The sequence below is a fragment of the Leopardus geoffroyi genome, chromosome B3 (genome assembly GCF_018350155.1).
Source record: "Leopardus geoffroyi isolate Oge1 chromosome B3, O.geoffroyi_Oge1_pat1.0, whole genome shotgun sequence".
Lineage (NCBI taxonomy): Eukaryota > Metazoa > Chordata > Mammalia > Carnivora > Felidae > Leopardus > Leopardus geoffroyi.
This window is the reverse complement of record NC_059337.1, coordinates 125369995-125388688: the sequence shown is the minus strand read 5'-3', so window position 1 is coordinate 125388688 and position 18694 is coordinate 125369995. Positions and strand designations below refer to the sequence as shown.

Here is an 18694-nt window from a genome sequence, read left to right as displayed (position 1 = left end):
CTCTCCTGACTGTGGAAAATTGATTAGTTTTCCTCTCACTATCAGTTCATAAAACACCTAAATTATACCGAAATGAATGAGTTTATCAAGACATGCAAGAATTTGTCAGGCTCATTTCCCAATAGAGGTGAGTGGGGCATGGCTTAATTGAGAATCTGAGAATTTCAGGTGAAATACTGTTAAATCTGTCCTTTTGTTTATACAGTAAAGGCAAAACTATAACATCAGGTAGGGGTTAGCGTGGGAAATAGAACTGCTCTAGGTATTTTATGCAATAGTTGTTTATAATAATATTGGCAGATGTGGCTTGGCCTAGGCTTCTAAGAAAGGGTAGCATGAAGGGGGATATTCACTGCAGAACAAAATAAATTCTATCTATGAGACCTTGCTGGCCAGCAGCAAAAAGCCAAATTAGCAAGTATATTGTCTCCACCTCATTTCCACAGTTTAATTCTGTCTCTGTTGAGTGTGATTTGCCCCCAAACCTAGCTCAAGGGAGTACTGAACGTTCAGTTTTGTAGCCACTGTGGAATGGGAGAATGTATTAGAAGGAAATGGGCATAGGGACTGACTGTTTTTGGTCCTAAACCACAGTGCTAGTAATCAGGTTTTCTTTTAGCTGAGAAACATGACCTTGCTTTGTCTTTGAGCCTAGCCCTGTGTCCATAGTTGGCACTCTGCGAATGCTGGCTGAATTCATATTAATCCTAATATCATATTTACAAATACCTTCCTGTGCATTAGTAATGTTATATTCAATCTGTAGTTTCTTTGCAGGTTTTTGTTTTTGTTTTTTGTTTTTCAAGCCTCCTGTCCATTTTAGGTTTGTTAAAATTAAATCATCTATATATGCAAAGTCACATGGAAACTAAAATGTTCCAACGTGCTAGAAAAGAGTTTAGCTTCAATAAACACACACAAAAAAAATAAATAAAATTTTAGTGTTCTTTTTTTTTTTTTTTCCTGTACTTGAATCAGTTCTCTTTCTCACCTGAGAAATTTGCATCTCCTTTTGGCTGTAATATCCCTATTCAATCAATGTTTTCATCTTGTGTCTTCTTTAAGGAAGTCATATTTTGGACTGGAATTAGTCTTATCTTTGTTCACAGAGTCGATATTAAGGTAATTAATTAAATTCTGTTTCTAATGGTGTACTACTTGAGGCTTGTGTGTTACTTATTAGCTTTAATGTCACCGTTTTTGTCCATATAAAGAACTGGATTTATATGCCTGTACTTTAAATATCGTTTTTGTTTCAGTGTATCCTTTTGATATAGAGAGTTGCTACTTTTCACTGTGCTGGGTATTTAGAGACCTTATTGTGAAACAGATCATTCTGTTGTGGTTTTGTGTGTTTTTATATGAGAAATATCGTAATTAATAAGGGTGTTTTCAACCAAGGAAACTTGGTAACCAAAACACTGTTAAAATAACTGGTTGTCAATACCAAGATATAAAAACTCTTAATCTTTGTAGTAATTAAAACTTAAAAGTATTTATTAGTTTTGGTAAAGTGGGTATAATACAAATACATAATTGTAAACGTTTTTAATGTACTAAAAAAGTGTGTGGTGTGTGTGTTTATCTTCAACTGTGGTACCATATATTTGATGAATGTAAAACTGAAAGGCTAGAATTATAAGAATGAAAAGAAAAATTTATAGGTAATTTTGTCCTAGAATTTAGAAGGCACTTTAATCAAAACTGTTTGGGAAGATTGAACAAATTGAACAAGTGGCTTTTTCTCTGCACTGATTTTTCATTACTATATAGAGCCTTTACAAATAATTGTATTTCTATTTGGTTTGCCCCCGATTTGGAATCATTCATTTTCAAACATTGCAAAATCAAGTTATTTTGAATTCTTACAAAAGATTATTTGCAAATGTTTGGGAGAGGTGTCTAGTTGATCGGATTCTCTTGCTGATCTTTTTCCCTCTTCCCCCTTCTCCTCTCAACACCATTTCCCATTTCCCCTGCCAACACCAGTATTAGGAGCACTTCCATCAAGAGGAAGCTACCTAAGGGAAACAGAGGACAGGAGTGCTAGGCACACGCTTGCCCTGGCTGTGTCAGCTGCTGTTGACTTCTGAGATTGACTGCCACGGACACTCATTTTCTCTCTGGCTCTGTTTGTCTCTTTCTTCCCCCTGCCTCCTTCTCTTGCTCTCTTTCTCTTTATTACTTTCAATAGCAACTGCAAATTATCTTCTTTTTCATCCCTTAGCCACCGCCTAATGGTGTTAGCTCAGGGCTCTTTTCTTTTTGACAAAGAATCATTGCTAGAAAACATTATATAAAGATAAGAACAGAGGTAGACAGTAAGAAATGAAACAGAAGTGTAGATTAGGTAGCATAAATTGGGAAGAGAGGCAAAATTTGAAATACAGAAGAAAGAATTGCTCACATACATCACATTTATTAAAAATAACTGTTATGTCTCTGTTTCCCCAACTACGCTGTGTGGTTCTCTGTAGCAGTAGAATGGAGAACCACGCCTTCTTATTCATCTTTTTGTCTCAGAAGCTTGGTTGTTGCTGAGTGCAGTAAATGTTTATTGGAATGAATGAAAACATACCTGTATTTTCTTTGGAAAGACTGACAGGTGATTTTTTTTTCTTGCTTTTTCTTTTTTTTTTTTCTAGTCTCTTGAATGCCATAGATGGTTCTTATCTATTATAAGGCAGCTCTATGGAATTTGATTGCTGAAATGAATTCGGATGAGGAAAAAATTGGTTCTAAAAGTCCATTCCTGCTTTAAAAAGATGATCTTCAATTATTTTTAATGTTGCTATAATATTTTAATATCCTAGTGTTAGCATAATGTCCTTTGGTGATTAATCTTTCTCAAGCACATATCTGATCATGTTATTCCCTTGCTGAACAACTTTTGAAAGCTTAAGCTGGATTTCACCATTCCCCCAACCTGGTTCCTGACCTTACTTTTTAAATCTCTTTTTAGCATTCTTGAAATTTACTCTTTTTTTTCCCCTACTGTTTATTAATTTATTTTGAGAGAGAGAGAGAGTGAGCGAGCATGAGCAGGGGAAGGGCAGAGAGAGAGGGAGACAGAGAATCCCAAGCAGGCCCGTGCTGCCAGAACACAGCCCGCGTGGGGCTCTAACCCACAAACCATGAGATCATGACCTGAGCTGAAATCAAGAGTTGGGTGCTTAACCAACTGAGCCACCCAGGTGCCCTGAAAGTTACTCTTCATGAACTGCCCTGGTGGCCCAGCCTGTGGCTCTTGCCCATGCTACCATTGGTCTTAAATGCCTGTCATTTGATTAGTGACCCAGTCTTTTCTGTTCTTGACACTTGAGTTTGCCCATTGTCTCCTTATTTTATGTGCCTTTCTTGATGAGTTCTTGCTGATCAGAGTAGTTTCTCTTGAATTTACTTGCTTAAATCCTATTTCTACTAGCCAGCACTGATGTCCCTTCCCTCCTGTTTGGCTGTATTTGTCCCAATCAATATTTCCCATACAGTACTTTCCTTGGTCCCTCGGCAGGGTCATGAAAATAGGAGGGGATACCTAGTCTATGCCTGATTTTGTTTTAACCAAGCCAACTCTATTCTGTGATTTTTTTTTTTTTTCCTTTCAGCTTCAGAAGTTTCCAAAAACATACATGCATCAGATATTGTATAATTCCTATTCAGGATTTCCTCCTAGCTCAGGAACATGGTATCTTACTTAATTATTTAAGAGGTTGTTTGGCTAGTATCCAAGTTGGTAATATAGTTACTAACTATATGGAATCAATATTAGTTTTAATATTAGGGGCCTGTGGCTAGTCTTTTTTTTTTTTTTTTTTTTTTCCTGCTGTAAACTACCTCCCTTATCTGGGATTGATTACTTTATCTCCTTGTCCCTCAATTTCCTTATCTCTAAAATATAGGCATTGAATCACATCTCTAATTTTTTTTAAAAAAATTTTATTTTAGAGAGTGTGTGAGTGGGAGGGAGACAGAGAGAGAGAATCTTAAGCAGGCTCCATGCTGATCATGAAGCCCAACACGGGGTTTAATCTCATGACCCTGGGATCATGACCTGAGCCAAAATCAAGAGTCAGATGCTTAGCTGACTGAGCCACCCAGGGACCACCACACTACTTTTTAAAATGGAATATCTCAGGGCGCCTGGGTGGCTCAGTCGGTTAAGTGTCCGACTTCAGCTCAGGTCACGATCTCGAGGTCTGTGAGTTCGAGCCCGCGTCGGGCTCTGGACTGATGGCTCAGAGCCTGGAGTCTGCTTCTGATTCTGTGTCTCCCTCTCTCTCTGCCCCTCCCCCATTCATGCTCTGTCTCAAAAATAAATAAACGTTAAAAAAAAAACATATAAGTGTTAAAATAGAATATCTCTTTTACATTTTCTGTTTTCGTTTTAATGCCTTATTCATTTGAGTATGCTGTCTGTTGTTTTCTTAAAATTTGAATACGACCACTGCAGCAATTAAAAAGGGAGCCATTGGCAGCCAAAGCCAGTTTCAAGGGGAGAGTTCTTTTCTCCCATCTTCTAAATGCATTGCTGTAATGCTAATGCATTGTTTTTTTTTTTTTTTTTTAATTCTTTTTTAAAACGTTTATTTTTGAGAGAAAGAGCAAGTGAGCGTGCGTGTGCGTGCAAGCCGGGAGGGGCAGAGAATTCAAGCAGGCTCTGCGCTGTCAGCACAGAGCCTGTTAACAGGGCTCGAACTCATCAACTGTGAGATTATGACCTGGGCTGAATTCAAGAGTCTGACATGTAACTGACTGAGCCGCTGTAATGCATTCTTTAATACATTCTTTTCCTTTCTGTCTATTCTTTGGCCATTTTAATACAAGGACGAAAAGAGTTAACATAGTAGTTAACATAGTTTCCTTAGGCTTGCTTCCAAAATAGGCCCTTGTTTGGCATCTGGGAGCCTTAATGATGATCAAGTTAGAAACTTTCCTTGATGAGTGTAGCTCATGGTGCCTAGACCTTTTGTACAAAGAATATGGTTTATGCTGAACACTTGCTTTCTTTCTGGGAGTCTGGAATTTTGGTATATACCAGGCAGATGGTACGTAAGTGACTAGTTGTAATTAAAACTTGAGGAACTGAGTCTCTAGTGAGCTTTCTTGGTAGATAGTACTTCATACATGTCGGAATTCACTGCTGGAAGAATTGAGTACACCCTGTGTGACTACTGAGACAGGATTCTTGGAAGCCTGTGCCTGGTCTCCACTGGTTTATGCCCCACGTTGTTTTCTCTTTGCTGATTTTGCCGTGTATCTTTTCACTGTCATAAATCTTAGCATAAGTACGACTATATACTGACTCCAGTGACTCCTTCAAGTTCTCGCCACACCTGAGACCCTCAACACAACTACTCATTAACATGTTTTCCTACCTGAAGAAAGAGAAACAGAAAAAGACATTAAATGTATGTTTTAGATTAAGTTGGAGCTTTTAAGCTTTATAAACCTTTGGTAACGTACTGTGAAAGGGATCAGGACCTACCACCCCAACATATGCCACTTTGGTATATTGATTACTTTGAGCTGAAGACACTTGAGAAATAGTAGATGCAGGAAGGGTACTCTGAGCTCTTTTTCTACCTAAAAAGAAGATACCCTGAGGTAGATACCTCAAGAATCCCCTGAGGAAGATACCCTCCCTCTACCAGGAAGAGAAGAACATTTTTTATCATTGGAAACTGGGAGCTGATTCCAAAATGGATCTGAACAGACAAACCTAAAATAACCCTGATCTTCCATTAGTTTCCACCATGTATTTCCTAGTCACTTGTCCACAGTTTACTGCCCCCTAGAAGCTCATTAGATCCCTTTTCCTTTTTCTTGTCATAAATTAGAATTTATAAATTCAAATGAATTAAAAAAGGCTTAGAAGCTCTTGGTCCTAACCACTTTTTTGGGTCTTCATGTTTCCAACAAAGGCTCTTAGGTATATGTATAAATATTAAATAAAGTTTGTGTGCTTTTCTTTTGCTAATCCGTCTTATGTTGGTTTAATTCTCAGGACCAGCTACAGAACCTAAAAGGTTCCCTTTAGGAACCAAAAATTCTTCTCTACCAAAAAACTGGAAGGAATTCTTGGGAAAAAGAACATTTCTATGTTTTTGGATTACGTTTGTCTTTGACAGTACTTATGTAGTGATAAATAAATAATAGACTTGATTAAGTGATATGAAATTTAACCACCCTGCTCTAGTGGCTGAGATAATTTCATATAATTTAATTGTAAAAAGTTCTTTAGGATAGAAGAGGCTTCCAGGAATGTATGATAGTATTAACAGAATTGAAAATCATTCTAATGGAATAGATAAAATTGCTTTTCATTTAGCATTTCATGTAGTACATAGGAAGATACTAATATTTAGTATATGAAAACATTTGTGGGTTAATGATGTGTTTGTTTACTTGTGTGCTCTATGTATATGTGTGTGTGCTAAGGATTGTTATGAGGGTTCTGTAATATAATCTCTTGGTTGTTGGGGGAGAAATGTATATTACAACTAGATAATTATGATTGGTTATTTGAGGAAGAGGGATTAAAAAAAAGTCGAAACAGTGGCTGAGTAGAACCTGCCAAGGAATGAATATAGGAAGGAATTCTATGACAGGTTTTACCTGAAGTATAACACAGATAGACTGTTGGGAGCAAATCAGTAGCAACAGTTTCCAGACTCAGGGCAGTTAGAGGCAGTGTTCATCCAGTTCAAATTCAAACCTACTTCCCCATCAGTAGTGAGAACTACAATTCCTCAGGATTAGAACTTCATCCTTTTCTGTTTATTTATACTAACATACCCAATCAATACCGTGATGTTTTCAAATACTCTTCTCAGTGAAATATTGTATGTAATATGTTAATATGAAAGTGTATAATTTTTAAAATCTGAGAACAAAGGAATTTATGTGCTGAAGCTCCGGGCTTACGTATATTAATCATGTGCCTATTCTTGTTCTGTAATTGCAGAAGAATAAGTAGTGTTGAACTAATTTTCCTCCTGGGTTCAAAAGCTTGCTGGAGAAATTTGAAAAATTTGTATATTTGAGTCCATTATAAATTTGAGGCTCACTGTGACCTTATTTCTGTTTGTTAGCTTTTAAACATTTATCTCTTGTTCATTTTCTCTTCTTTTCCTGTAGCAGTTATTTCAGACTTTCTCACTATTTAAATATACAATTCCATTCCCATTTCTATACTCTCTCAGCAGAGAAAGTCTTTACTGCCATTTTATTAGCAGGACCACCTTTTTGTTAGGTGTTGGGCATCAAATTCAGTTTTTTTGACATACTAAAATTAAGATGTCTGTGGGATTCCCAAATGTAGCCTGTCATTATGTAGTTAGGTATTTAAAGGCCTGGAGTTTATCAGTCTGGCTCCTGAACTAGAAATCACTTATATTTCTGTCTACCTACATACTTATTAGAGATATTTTATAGATAGGATGGTGCTTAATACTAGAACCCTATAGCATTATCTGTATTTAAAGGCTAAATGTGGAAGAGACCCAGGAAAGGAGATTATTAAAGAACAGGAAGAAAAAGAACTAGTAAAGAGCGGTATTATGAAAGTCAGGGAAGAAGAGAGACGTAAAAATCAGAAGGGGCAGTTGACAGTGTCACATAGGAAACTAGGATAGATTGTTAAAGAGTTCGTTGTGTTTGGCTATAGGTGATCTTTGGGCGTCTTGATGAGAGTGATTTTAATTGTATGGTAGGGATGGAACCGAGATCCAATGAATGGAGAAATGAATTAGGAATAAAATTGTGAAGTATCAGGTGTGGACTGCTCTTTCTAGGAGTTTGGCTTAATAGAAGAGTGTAGGGTGCTGGTTAGATCATGTTGGATTGATAAAGGTTTTGTTTGCTTCATTAAAAAATAATATTGTGATTTTATTTTCTTATTCAAGTATAATGAACACACTGTGCTACATTAGTTTCAGCTATACAACACAATGACTTAACAATTTCACACATCTTTCAGGGCTCATCAAGATATAACCCCATCCCCTCTTCTGTGACAACAGCTAGTTAATTTTTTTTTTTTTTCTGTTTAAGAGTCTATTTTTTCTATTGAAGAGTCTATCTATTTTTGTCTGTCTCTTTTTTATTTGTGCATTTGTTTCTTAAATTTCACATATGAGTGAAATAATATGATATTTGTCTTTCTCTGACTTATTTCACTTACCTTTATACCTTCTAGGTCCATCCATGTTGTTGCAAATGGCAAGATTTTTTTATTTTTTACATTGGAATAGTATTCCAGTGTGGGGTGTGTGTGTGTGTGTGTGTGTGTGTGTGTGTGTGTGTATCACCTCTTTATCCATTCATCTATGAGTGGATACTTGGGTTGCTTCCATATCTTGGCTATTGTGAATAATGCTGCAATAAACATAGGGGTACATGCATCTCTTTGGATCAGTGTTTTCGTTTTCTTTAGGTAAATGCCGAGTAGTGGAATTACTGATCAGATGGTAATTCTAGTTGTAATTTTTTGAGGAACCTCTATACTGTTTCCCCACAGTAACTGTTCCAGTTTGCATTCCCTCCAACAGTGCATGGAGGTTCCTTTCCCACCCCCCACCCCCCCACATCCTCACCAACCTTGTAATTTCTTGTGTTTTTGATTTTATCCATTCTAACAGGTATAAAGTGGTATCTCAATATGGTTTTAACTTGCATTTCCCTGATGATTAATGATGTTGAGCATTTTTTATGTGTATGTTGGCCATCTGTAAGTCTTCTTTGGAAAAAGATCTGTTCAGGTTCTCTATTTTTTATTTGGATTATTGGGTTTTTTTTGGTATTGAGTTGTGTAAGTTCTTCATGTAGTTTGGATATAAACTCCTTATATGATATATCATTTTTAAATATCTTCTACATCTTGGTAGGTTGCCTTTTTGTTTTCTTGATAGTTTCCTTTACTGTACAAAAGCTTTTTATTTAGGTGCAGTTCCAATAATTTAATTTTGCTTTTGTTTTCCTTGCCAAAGGACATATTTAGAAAAATTGTTTCTATGGCCGTTGTCAAAGAAATTACTGCCTATGTTTTCTTTTAGGAGTTATGGTTTCAGGTCTCATGTTTAGGTCTGTAATCTATTTTGAGATTATTTTTGGGTATGGTGTAAGAAAGTGGTCCAGGTTCATTCTTTTGCATGTAGCTGTGTAGTATTTCCAGCATTGTTTGTTAAAGAGACTGACTTTTCCTATTGTATATTCTTACCTTCTTTTTCCTATTGTATATTCTTACCTTCTTTTTCATAGATTAATTGACCTTAAAAGCATGGGTTTATTTATGGATTCTTGATTCACACTGATCTTTGTGTCTACACTTGATCTTAGCCAAAAGGCCGAGAAGCGATTGATCTTTGTGTCTATTCTGTGCCAGTACCATACTGCTATGATAACTATAGCTTTGTAGTATACTGAAATCTGGGATTGTGATACCTCCAGCGTTGTTCTTTTTTTTCAAGATTGCTTTGGCTATTTGGAGTCTTTTATGGTTCCATACAAATTTTAGGATTATTTTTTCTAGCTCTGTGAAAAATGTTTTTGGTATTTTGATTGGGATTGCATTAAAAGGGTAGATTGCTTTGGGTAGCAGGGACCAATCCATGAACATGGAATACCTTTCCATTTGTTTGTGTCATCTTCAATTTGTTTCATTAAAAAAAATTACTGTGATTTTTAAAGATGGGAATAGTAGAGAATAATGATCCAAGAGGAAAAGAGAGGTTCAATACAAGGAAGAGAAGGCATAATTGTTGTAGTGAAGCCCTTGATGGAAGTGGAAGGAAATTACAAAGATAGGCTAATTTATTTAAGAAGGATCCCTTTGGGGCGCCTGGGTGGCGCAGTCGGTTAAGCGGCCGACTTCAGCCAGGTCACGATCTCGCGGTCCGGGAGTTCGAGCCCCGCGTCGGGCTCTGGGCTGATGGCTCAGAGCCTGGAGCCTGTTTCCGATTCTGTGTCTCCCTCTCTCTCTGCCCCTCCCCCGTTCATGCTCTGTCTCTCTCTGTACCAAAAATAAATAAAAACGTTGAAAAAAAAAAATTAAAAAAAAAAAAAAAAAAAGAAAAGAAGGATCCCTTTTCCTCAGAGGCTGGAGAGGAGGACAGATTAGCCATTGGTAAGTTTTACAATAATACATTAAGGAAATTTGGGTGATGTCCTGCCTAATGGCCTCAATTTTATTTCTTAAGGAGGAGCTATGTTACATACTAAAAGTGAGTGAAAAGATGGTAGGTCTGAGACAGGACATTTTAGATGGGCCACATGTGGATTGGAAAGCGGCATGCAGTAGAATTTCTGGGCATTGAGGAGTTGCCTGTTCATGTGCCATCACATCAACTAATACTCCTGTGTGATTTTCCTTAGAGGACTCAGTAACTGGATATAGGAAACAGGAAATTTGTCAATTCCCCAAGAGCTGACGATTTTGCCATTCAAGTTTTGTTTTAAATAGGAGTTTGAAACATGAACAACAGAGTGGCTAAAGTGAAAATTAAGGAAATTAGGTCCAAGAACTTGGATTTAAAGCCAGCAAACGAAATATCAAGGCGTGGTCATCTTCCTGACAATGAGGAGCAGATGTATCACAAGAAAAGGAGTGAGGGAGCTGGGCAGATTGGTAGATAAAGCCTAAGGCCTAAGGGGTAGGAAGGAGGGGGAGGATGGGGTAGTGGGAAGGAGAGGGAGTACTTGGACATACCTCTTACTTCAAAGGTGGCAGTTCTGAAAAAAGATAACTCGCTAAGATAGGACTGTGGGAGTAGGTGACAAAGAGGCATGGAATTAGGGTCATCTGAGAATCTGTCCTCTTAGCAAAGAGTTGGAAACATGGCCTCTGGAGTCAGACAATCTGGGTCTGAATCCTGTTCCCTCACATATTAGGTATGTGACCTAGGGCAAGTTCCAAGTGTTGGTTACACATCACTAAAATCAAGATAATAATAGTGGGATTGAATGAGATCATTCTTATAAAGCATTTGCTTAGTCCTTTGTATAACTCAAGTGCTCAATAAACTTCAATAGTAGTAATAATAATAATAATTACTATTATTGCTGGTTCCTCATTTAGATCTCAGCTCCTATGTCACCTCCTGAGAGAGAACCCTCTCCAGCCAGGCTGTAAGATACAGGCCTCTTCAAGTAACCACCCATCATTTTAGTATCTAGCATTATCTATTCTTGTAATCTAGTTGTTAGTGTGAATAGCTCCCCAATTTAGATTAAGCCAGGTCTTATTAACCATTCAGTAAACTATGTGCTAACACACAGGAAGGGTACCCAGTCTCCGAAGCGTTGGTTGGGGGAAAAAAAAATACTAGTACCTCTCTCTGCTGATGGAGAAATCACATGACTACTGCTTGTTAATAAAGTCGATTTCTAGCTTCATGGTAAAACTTTTAGATAAGGGCAAAGGGTAAACAGCCAGCATCATGGTTTTCTGATTTCATTTTAGAATTTTCCACACAAACTTGTGCATAGTTCTTAATTTACTGTTTTGGTTGGGTAGATAAAGGAATGACTCCTCTCTTCCAGACTGCACTGAATTTAGCAAACTGAGCAAATGCAAACCTGTTGCTTGGAAAATGAAGCTTATTTTAAGGCATTATTTTTATTTTTTTGCCAGAATGTCAAACCATGGCTTTAATCATGAGAGAAATTGTATTTAACTTTATTTGAGCCACAGTTCAAATATAATGGAATCTGGAACTGAACATTATAATGTTAGAGTCAGAGGAAGCTGGTAAATATTTCCAGTCTTCATTTGTAGGCACCTTACAACAATGTAGATGATATTTATTGTTTGTCCTAGTGTCATCTTAGTCCCCTGGACACATGGTCTTTTCAGGTTATCTTTGTCACCCCCAGTTTAGAAAGTAAGGCTCAGGAGGAGCAGCTTATGGGATACATTATTTCTGAATTTGTCACTCCTTTCCAAAGCTTTATAAGATTGAAGATGGAAACATTCTTTTATTTGTATAAAATGTTATATAAAAGCAGTGCCTTCTCATTTTTGAAGTTAAAAATAGATCTTCACCAATTCTTCCCAAATTAAAAATAGGTATGAATCATGATGATTTAGTGCAATTTCCAAATGTATGGTTGACCACTTCTGTTTTAGGGAAACTAGATTTTAAGAGTTCAGGTTTGCTTTTCTTGATTATTACGTATTCCAAGTAAATTTAAGTTTGTTTAAATATCTGTCCCACAGTGATTCATATAAGCTTGAGATAAGTTCAGCAACTTGTAATGTTAGACTTAGCTGGAAATAGCCTATCTATAAACACTTTGAGAGCCTTTTAAATAGACTTTCAAGTATAGTATTATCTATACTGATGTTTGTATCATCAATGCACATTTTTATTATAGATTTTTATTTTATTGTAACATTTTATGTGCTGCCAGAAAGTGAAATATTATGTATGATTGCTATGATAGTCTGACAATTGTAAAATATTGATCTTTTTTCCAGTTGGACAAAGCAAGAGAGTTTACAAAAGTAATGCACATTGTTTTTCTCATCAACAAGGCCTTCTATTTCAGTGACAGTCAATTGGAAAATACATATCTTCCCTTTTTGGATAATGAAATAGTGTAAAAAAGAAGGAAACTATTCCTATAAAAAATTATTCCCAACTAATGTTCTTATAAAATACACAGAAGGGGACTCATATTTTCTAGACTGATTACTAATGAAATTTAATACAGATGATTCCCACTTCAGTGACATTAGAGATTCTTGTTTGATGATATGTTATGCATCCAATTTTGACAAGAACATGTTCCTAATATTTCACATGCTTTATTCCCAGAATTTAACACGTGAATTGGAGAACAGGGAAAAGCAGCAACTACAGATGTTGGATCAACTTAAGGAGATCCAGAATCACTTTGAGACTTGTGAGGCCAAACATAAGCATGCTGACCTTCAGATCTCAGAGCTGACTCACCATGCTGAGGATGCCACCAAACAGGCCGAGCAGTACCTTCTCGAGTTCCAGCAGTCAGAGGCCCTGAGACAGGCAGCAGAGAAGAGGAGAGAAGAGCTGAAGACGAAAGCTCAGGAGTCCATTAGACAGTGGAAGCTTAAGCATAAGAAAATAGAGCGAGCACTGGAGAAGCAGTCTGAAACTCTTGAGCAACTGACAGACAAGAATAATCAGGTATAAAAGCCAAATTCCTAATGGGTGATTTTTGCTGTGACCAACCATTCATTCATCCATCCTTTGAACAAACACTTGAATGCCATGCTGTTCATATAGTCTATCAAGATGTCCTTGATAGAGAGTCTTTATGTCTTGGCTATTTCAAGGTAAAAAGTAACTTAGTTTTTTTAACTTCTTAAAGCCTTTTTCATAGTTTAACATTCTGTAGATTTTTAGAGTTTGGCCCTTAAAAGAGATCCACCTCCTCCCCCATCTCCCAGTTTAGCTTTTAGTTCCCTAAGTTGAATTTGTTCTTTAATATTCAAATGGAAAACGAGTAGTGAAATCTTCCATAACATCACTTGACTTTCTCCCCCAGTGTATGAATTTTAGAATCTCATCTTCTTATGTATTTCAATTTAAGTATTAGTTGGAAAGAGACATTTAAAGATGTGGTAGTTACTACTGGACCATTTTTTTGGCAGTAACTACAATGGGTTTAATTAAATGAGTGATGTTCACAGTCTCACTGAGTAGTGTTATCAGGTCGCAAGCCTCTTTAAAACTCGGCTTTTGTGCCTTTTTGATAGCAACAAAAAGCATTTCCCTGATCCATGTGTGCATTTCACATCATCTTTTCTCTTGTATAATCAGTTAGTTTAAATGGATTTTATGCTCCTATGTTGATTCTCAACTCTATATTTGGGTTGAATTAAACCAAGATGTTTATAATATGATCAGGAAAGTCAGGATTGACTTTTATCCATGTGTATTCTTGGTTTATCATTTCTCCTTTGTCATTTGTCACTTGTCAAGAATTCTGAACATTCCAGAAGAATAATCATTTGGATAAGTTGACTTTGTTTCAAAAGAAAACAAACTGTGGGGCAATTATATTTATAAAATCAATTGTCAGCCCTTAAGAGTGACAGATGCTTATTTCAGATGAGCTGGCATGGAGAAGATGCTTTACCATTTAGATACGAATGTCTCAGATATAAGATGGAGGAAGTGATCACCATGGGCTCACTGTGGAGGGCTTTTCAATTTAACCCATCTGACACCTACTGGGTGACTGGTTGCCCTGAGGTAAAGCAGTTCTAAAGCTTTCAGACTTGAATCTGAACTGATTTGATCCCAGGAAATTGCTCTACCTTGATTATTCTGTTGTCAGTCTGGTCTGGTAACTGGTTCAGTGAGCATGACTGTAGGGGAGGCAGCTAGAAAGAAGGGGGGGAGGTGAGAGGGGTAGACTGATTGAGAAGTGTCTGGGGATTTTACTTAATTAGAGGAAATTTAGAAGAGTCCATGTCATCAGACAGTATCCTAATCCACAATGCAGAGTTTTCTAGATGGAATTTTTTAGAATATTCACAATTGTTAAAGTTATTTCCCAGAATGCTTCTGATATAATTATTTTTATCACTTAGCATTGCTAATGATAAGCAAAGAAGTAGTTTTAAAGTGATTGCCACAGTTAGGGTAGTATCACAATTATCACAGCAAGCTTTGTAATTTTCACTTTAAAAGCCTTAAAAATTAATGCAGCATGTTGGAGTTAGAGCAATGGTTAATCAAAGAAGAAAGGGTAACATATTTCACTGCAAATTCAAGTGTCCGGTAAATCCATGATGTGGAAATACACTGTAAATAATTTCAGAAAAAAAGCATGTATATTTTTATGTCTGAGTGAATAATACCCCTAAGGAGTATTTAATACTTAATAAAATCACAAAGCCACCCTAAGGCATTGGTTATACAGCCTATTCCTTTTTTGTTTTGTTTTGTTTTCTTTTTTGGATTAATGATTTTCAAAAAGTGACTCCAGGGTATATTTGGAAGTATGTATTAAAATAAAAATAATACTGATTTACAAATAAAACACATTATGTTTTACAGAATAAATTAATTGCTTACTAAGTAACTTTGTTGAGCCATTTTCCATGCTTAAATGATGCAATTTTTTGTGTTTTCTAAATACTTCTGTGTCTACTTCTCTCTTTTTCCAGCATAATTTATTTACTGCTTTAAGATTTGCCACTTAAAAATGTAGTAGAAGGCTAAAGGGTTTTATTCTCCTAAAAATTGCACTGATTTCTTTTTTTCTTTTTTACATTTTTGGAATTTTGGTAAGATTATCAGATACATATTCTATTATAGAACTACTTCATTATTGAATGATATGAAATACCAAACGAAAAGCAAAGCATTGCAGAAAAAAACCAGGGAGATCAGATTGTATACTTTCCTTGAAAGAAAATGGCATGGATGTTGACATTAGGGAATCATGATGTTCTTTAAGAATATGTAGATGAACACATATTGGAAGACCTAAAATTCTGTAGATACAAATAAACTAATCATTAGTTGTGATTCTTGTGTCTTTATATTTTTTATTTTTTATGCATTTTGTCATTATCTTTTTTAAAGTGTTGTTTGAAGTTATTGGTTCTTGTATGTGCTTTGAAAATGATAAAGGAAAAAAATGTTGAACTTGGATTCTGATCATAATGTATGCTTTTCTGAATATTTCCAAATTTATATAACTTTTTAGGTTGTTTGTTTTTCTTGCTGAGTTGGCAGAATAATTGGTTTGGCCCTGAATATTGAGCTTTTTACTTGATAATATTTGACTTCAAGAATCTTAAATTGCCATCTTTTCCTTTTGTGTATTGCCTTCATGCTGAGGAGAAAAAGAGTGTATGTAATATATACTGTCTTTTAAAAGCTGAGTTTTTTAATTTAAAGGTTGAAAAGTAAGAAGGATCAGTGATAAAGTACATTTTAAATATGTACCAGTTCTATCACATGCAATTTTAGAAAGGCTCATGTACTGATATATTAGAATAATCCAGCAGTCTGTCTGCATGTACACTCAAATGCAGAAAAATAACTTTTTTTTCTTTCAAAAATTTCTGTCTACCTTTTAGTTAATTCAAACAAATAAACAGACACAACTTGCATGTACTTTGTGGTCAGGCTTTTGAGGAGTTGGTTCCTGTTCTTATTAAGGTTTTAGACAGTATCATTCTTCTGGCTTCACACAGCCATTTTCAGTCCTTCTTTCACAATCTTCTCTTATAGCTTTTTGTCTTTGGAAGCGGGGTTTGTTTGGTTAGAACATTCTCTTCTCATTGATCCTGACTGCTGCTTATTTTCCATTACGCCTCCACATTTCTCAAAGATTTTTACACCTGGCTTCCCCTCAACCTGTTTCATTACATGCAAGTCTTTTCATCTTTGATGATTCTGAAGTTCAAGTTGGCAACCCATTGAACTCTGTGTCCTTAAGCTTCACTAATTTCCCATTTTACAGTGACCTTCAAGTTGCTCAGCAGCTAATTTCTGTGGGTAAAATTTGTCCTCATCTGTAATTCTCTATGTTCATATCTTAAGTTCCGAAATTTCAATCTCTGATCTTACACATTTCTTTTATTCCCTTTTCCTTTTTTAACCATTAACATCTGATTTTGATTTTCCACATTCCTCTGGTTGACCAGCCATTTCCTGGAATCTATTTTTTCCTGTCAACTGGACTTCGTGAAAAGCTACTCTGATGACATGCTCATCATCATCTTCAGTTTCTTCTTCCACCTCACGTGTCTTACTGATCGTCAATCTGGAATCAAACCAACTCTTTACTTTTTCCATTTTCACTCCTGAATGGTACCAGCACAATTTACATAGAAATATCAGTTGGCTCCTATAGTGGTCTTGATTATCCCCATCTCCCCCTGTCCCAGTCCGTTTCGTTCAAAAAGTAATGTAGGCCAGTTACCAAGCACACAGCCCTGTTCCGATCAATGAAGAATGAGTTATGAAATCTGTTGGGGGAGCTTCCGGTAAACATTTACTCACTCCTGAAGAAGATACCTAAGAGAGGTTTTCTCCTTCTCTGGTTTTGTTGTATTTGGCTGTGATACCTGCAGTGGCTGAAGCTGGCTGTCTTGCAATGGTCCTGAGAATGAAGTCTCACACACAGGAAGGTATTGCCAAGAGAAATTCAGAGAGGTGGACCTGAACTTTGACACTGTGTCTAGAGCAGTTCTGCATGGAATGATATTAAATTACCTTGTAGTTTAAGTCAACCTGAACTGGAGTGTTTCTGTACCGTCAGCTGAAGATAGTCAAGCTGATATGAGACATCAATTCTGGGAGCCAGGAGCTTTAAGTAAAAGAGCCTAAAATGTAGGATTGACTAAGTGGGTAATAAAGTGGGGACCGGAGGAGCCTACCTTTCTAAATGGAAAGTTGGCAAACTGTGCTATTGGAAGTAGTTAGTTGAACCATTGGAAATCATATGTTGGGTTAGTGATGTTGTGCCTCAGAGTGGGGTATTAAATGACCAGAATGAAAACTTGAGGACGTTGGCATGTGTTGTGAACGTACTGCAGCCTTCAGAAGAGGCACACAAGAGAAAGACAAGTGTAGGTTGAAGCCTGCCTGTCTATATCAGCAGAGAAAAATAAATAATAAAAGCAGAGAGCAAGATGTTTTGGGGGTAGAGAGATTGAAAATCTGCACTTTATAGTCCAGATATACAGAGCCTGTAATTTGGAGTTATTTTAGCATTGGAATAGCCAAATGATCTATGCATGCTGAAGTTAGCCCAAGCAAGAGAGGGAGGTAGGAAACTTAGAAATAAAAATGGGATAAAAAAACAAGCCTGATTTCTCAGGCCCCTTTCAAGTGCTTCTCCTTAAGCATTCCTGGCCTGACAAAGGGGATCCAAGTCCATTGTTTTGAATTCCCTCAAGATAAAGCTTATTCAACTGAGGGCCCCTGGGAATGTCCAGGATATTGAGGTAGCAGTTGAGACATGGTCATTTTCAGACTCAGAGACCATGTCTAGACAAAAACTTGGGCTGTGGCTACCAGCCAAGCAATTAACAAAAAGAAAATAGAACTTACTTAGTTTTTAGTAACTATATTGGCAAAGAAATTAAAAATTTGACCAATATAGTCTGTGACTGTCCACTCTAGGCTGCCACCCGTTGCCATGTGATGTGCTGCTTGGAACACTGAAGCAGAGGGCAAAACCTGGAGAACTGTAGAGAGGCAGAGCCTGAGTTTTGAAGGGCTCTTCTTGAACTGTTCCATCTGTGGTGTTCCTGTTATGTGAGAAAAATAAATACCTTTGCTGTTTAAACCAACTTCAGGAAGACATTATAGTCTTTTGTGTTCCAAGATGTTTTACCTGCTAAAGCTTCATCTTGAAAATACAATTTTCATTGTCAGAGCTGCATGGAAGTCTCTTAACTTCTGGCCAGGGGCGTCTGTTATGTGTTCCACACATTAATCACTGTCTTGAAGCCACGTCTCCTTGTTCTCAGGCCCGTCCTGCATGTCCTTATAGCCAAGACTTGATTCTGTCCATTTCTGTCTTCTCTAGTATGGTAAGCAGAGTGACCTCCCAGAAATGAGTTACCCTAATTTTTGGACACTGTGAACATGATGAGCTATCACTCTCATGATTATGTTATATGGCACAGTTGACCTGAAGATAAGGAGATTATCCAGATGGGCCTAATCTAATCACAAGAGTC

General features: G+C 36.7%; 1 protein-coding gene across 11 annotated transcripts in view; it reads left to right on the top strand.

Annotated features, from left to right (window-relative positions):
• Positions 1–18694, top strand: part of CEP128 (centrosomal protein 128) — a 398658-nt gene that overhangs the window by 107923 nt on the left and 272041 nt on the right. For all 11 annotated transcript variants that reach the window (XM_045451751.1, XM_045451752.1, XM_045451750.1 and 8 more), the window contains one exon: positions 12816–13166. In XM_045451751.1, the coding sequence (XP_045307707.1) occupies positions 12816–13166 (351 nt within the window). The remainder of the gene's footprint in view (positions 1–12815; positions 13167–18694) is intronic.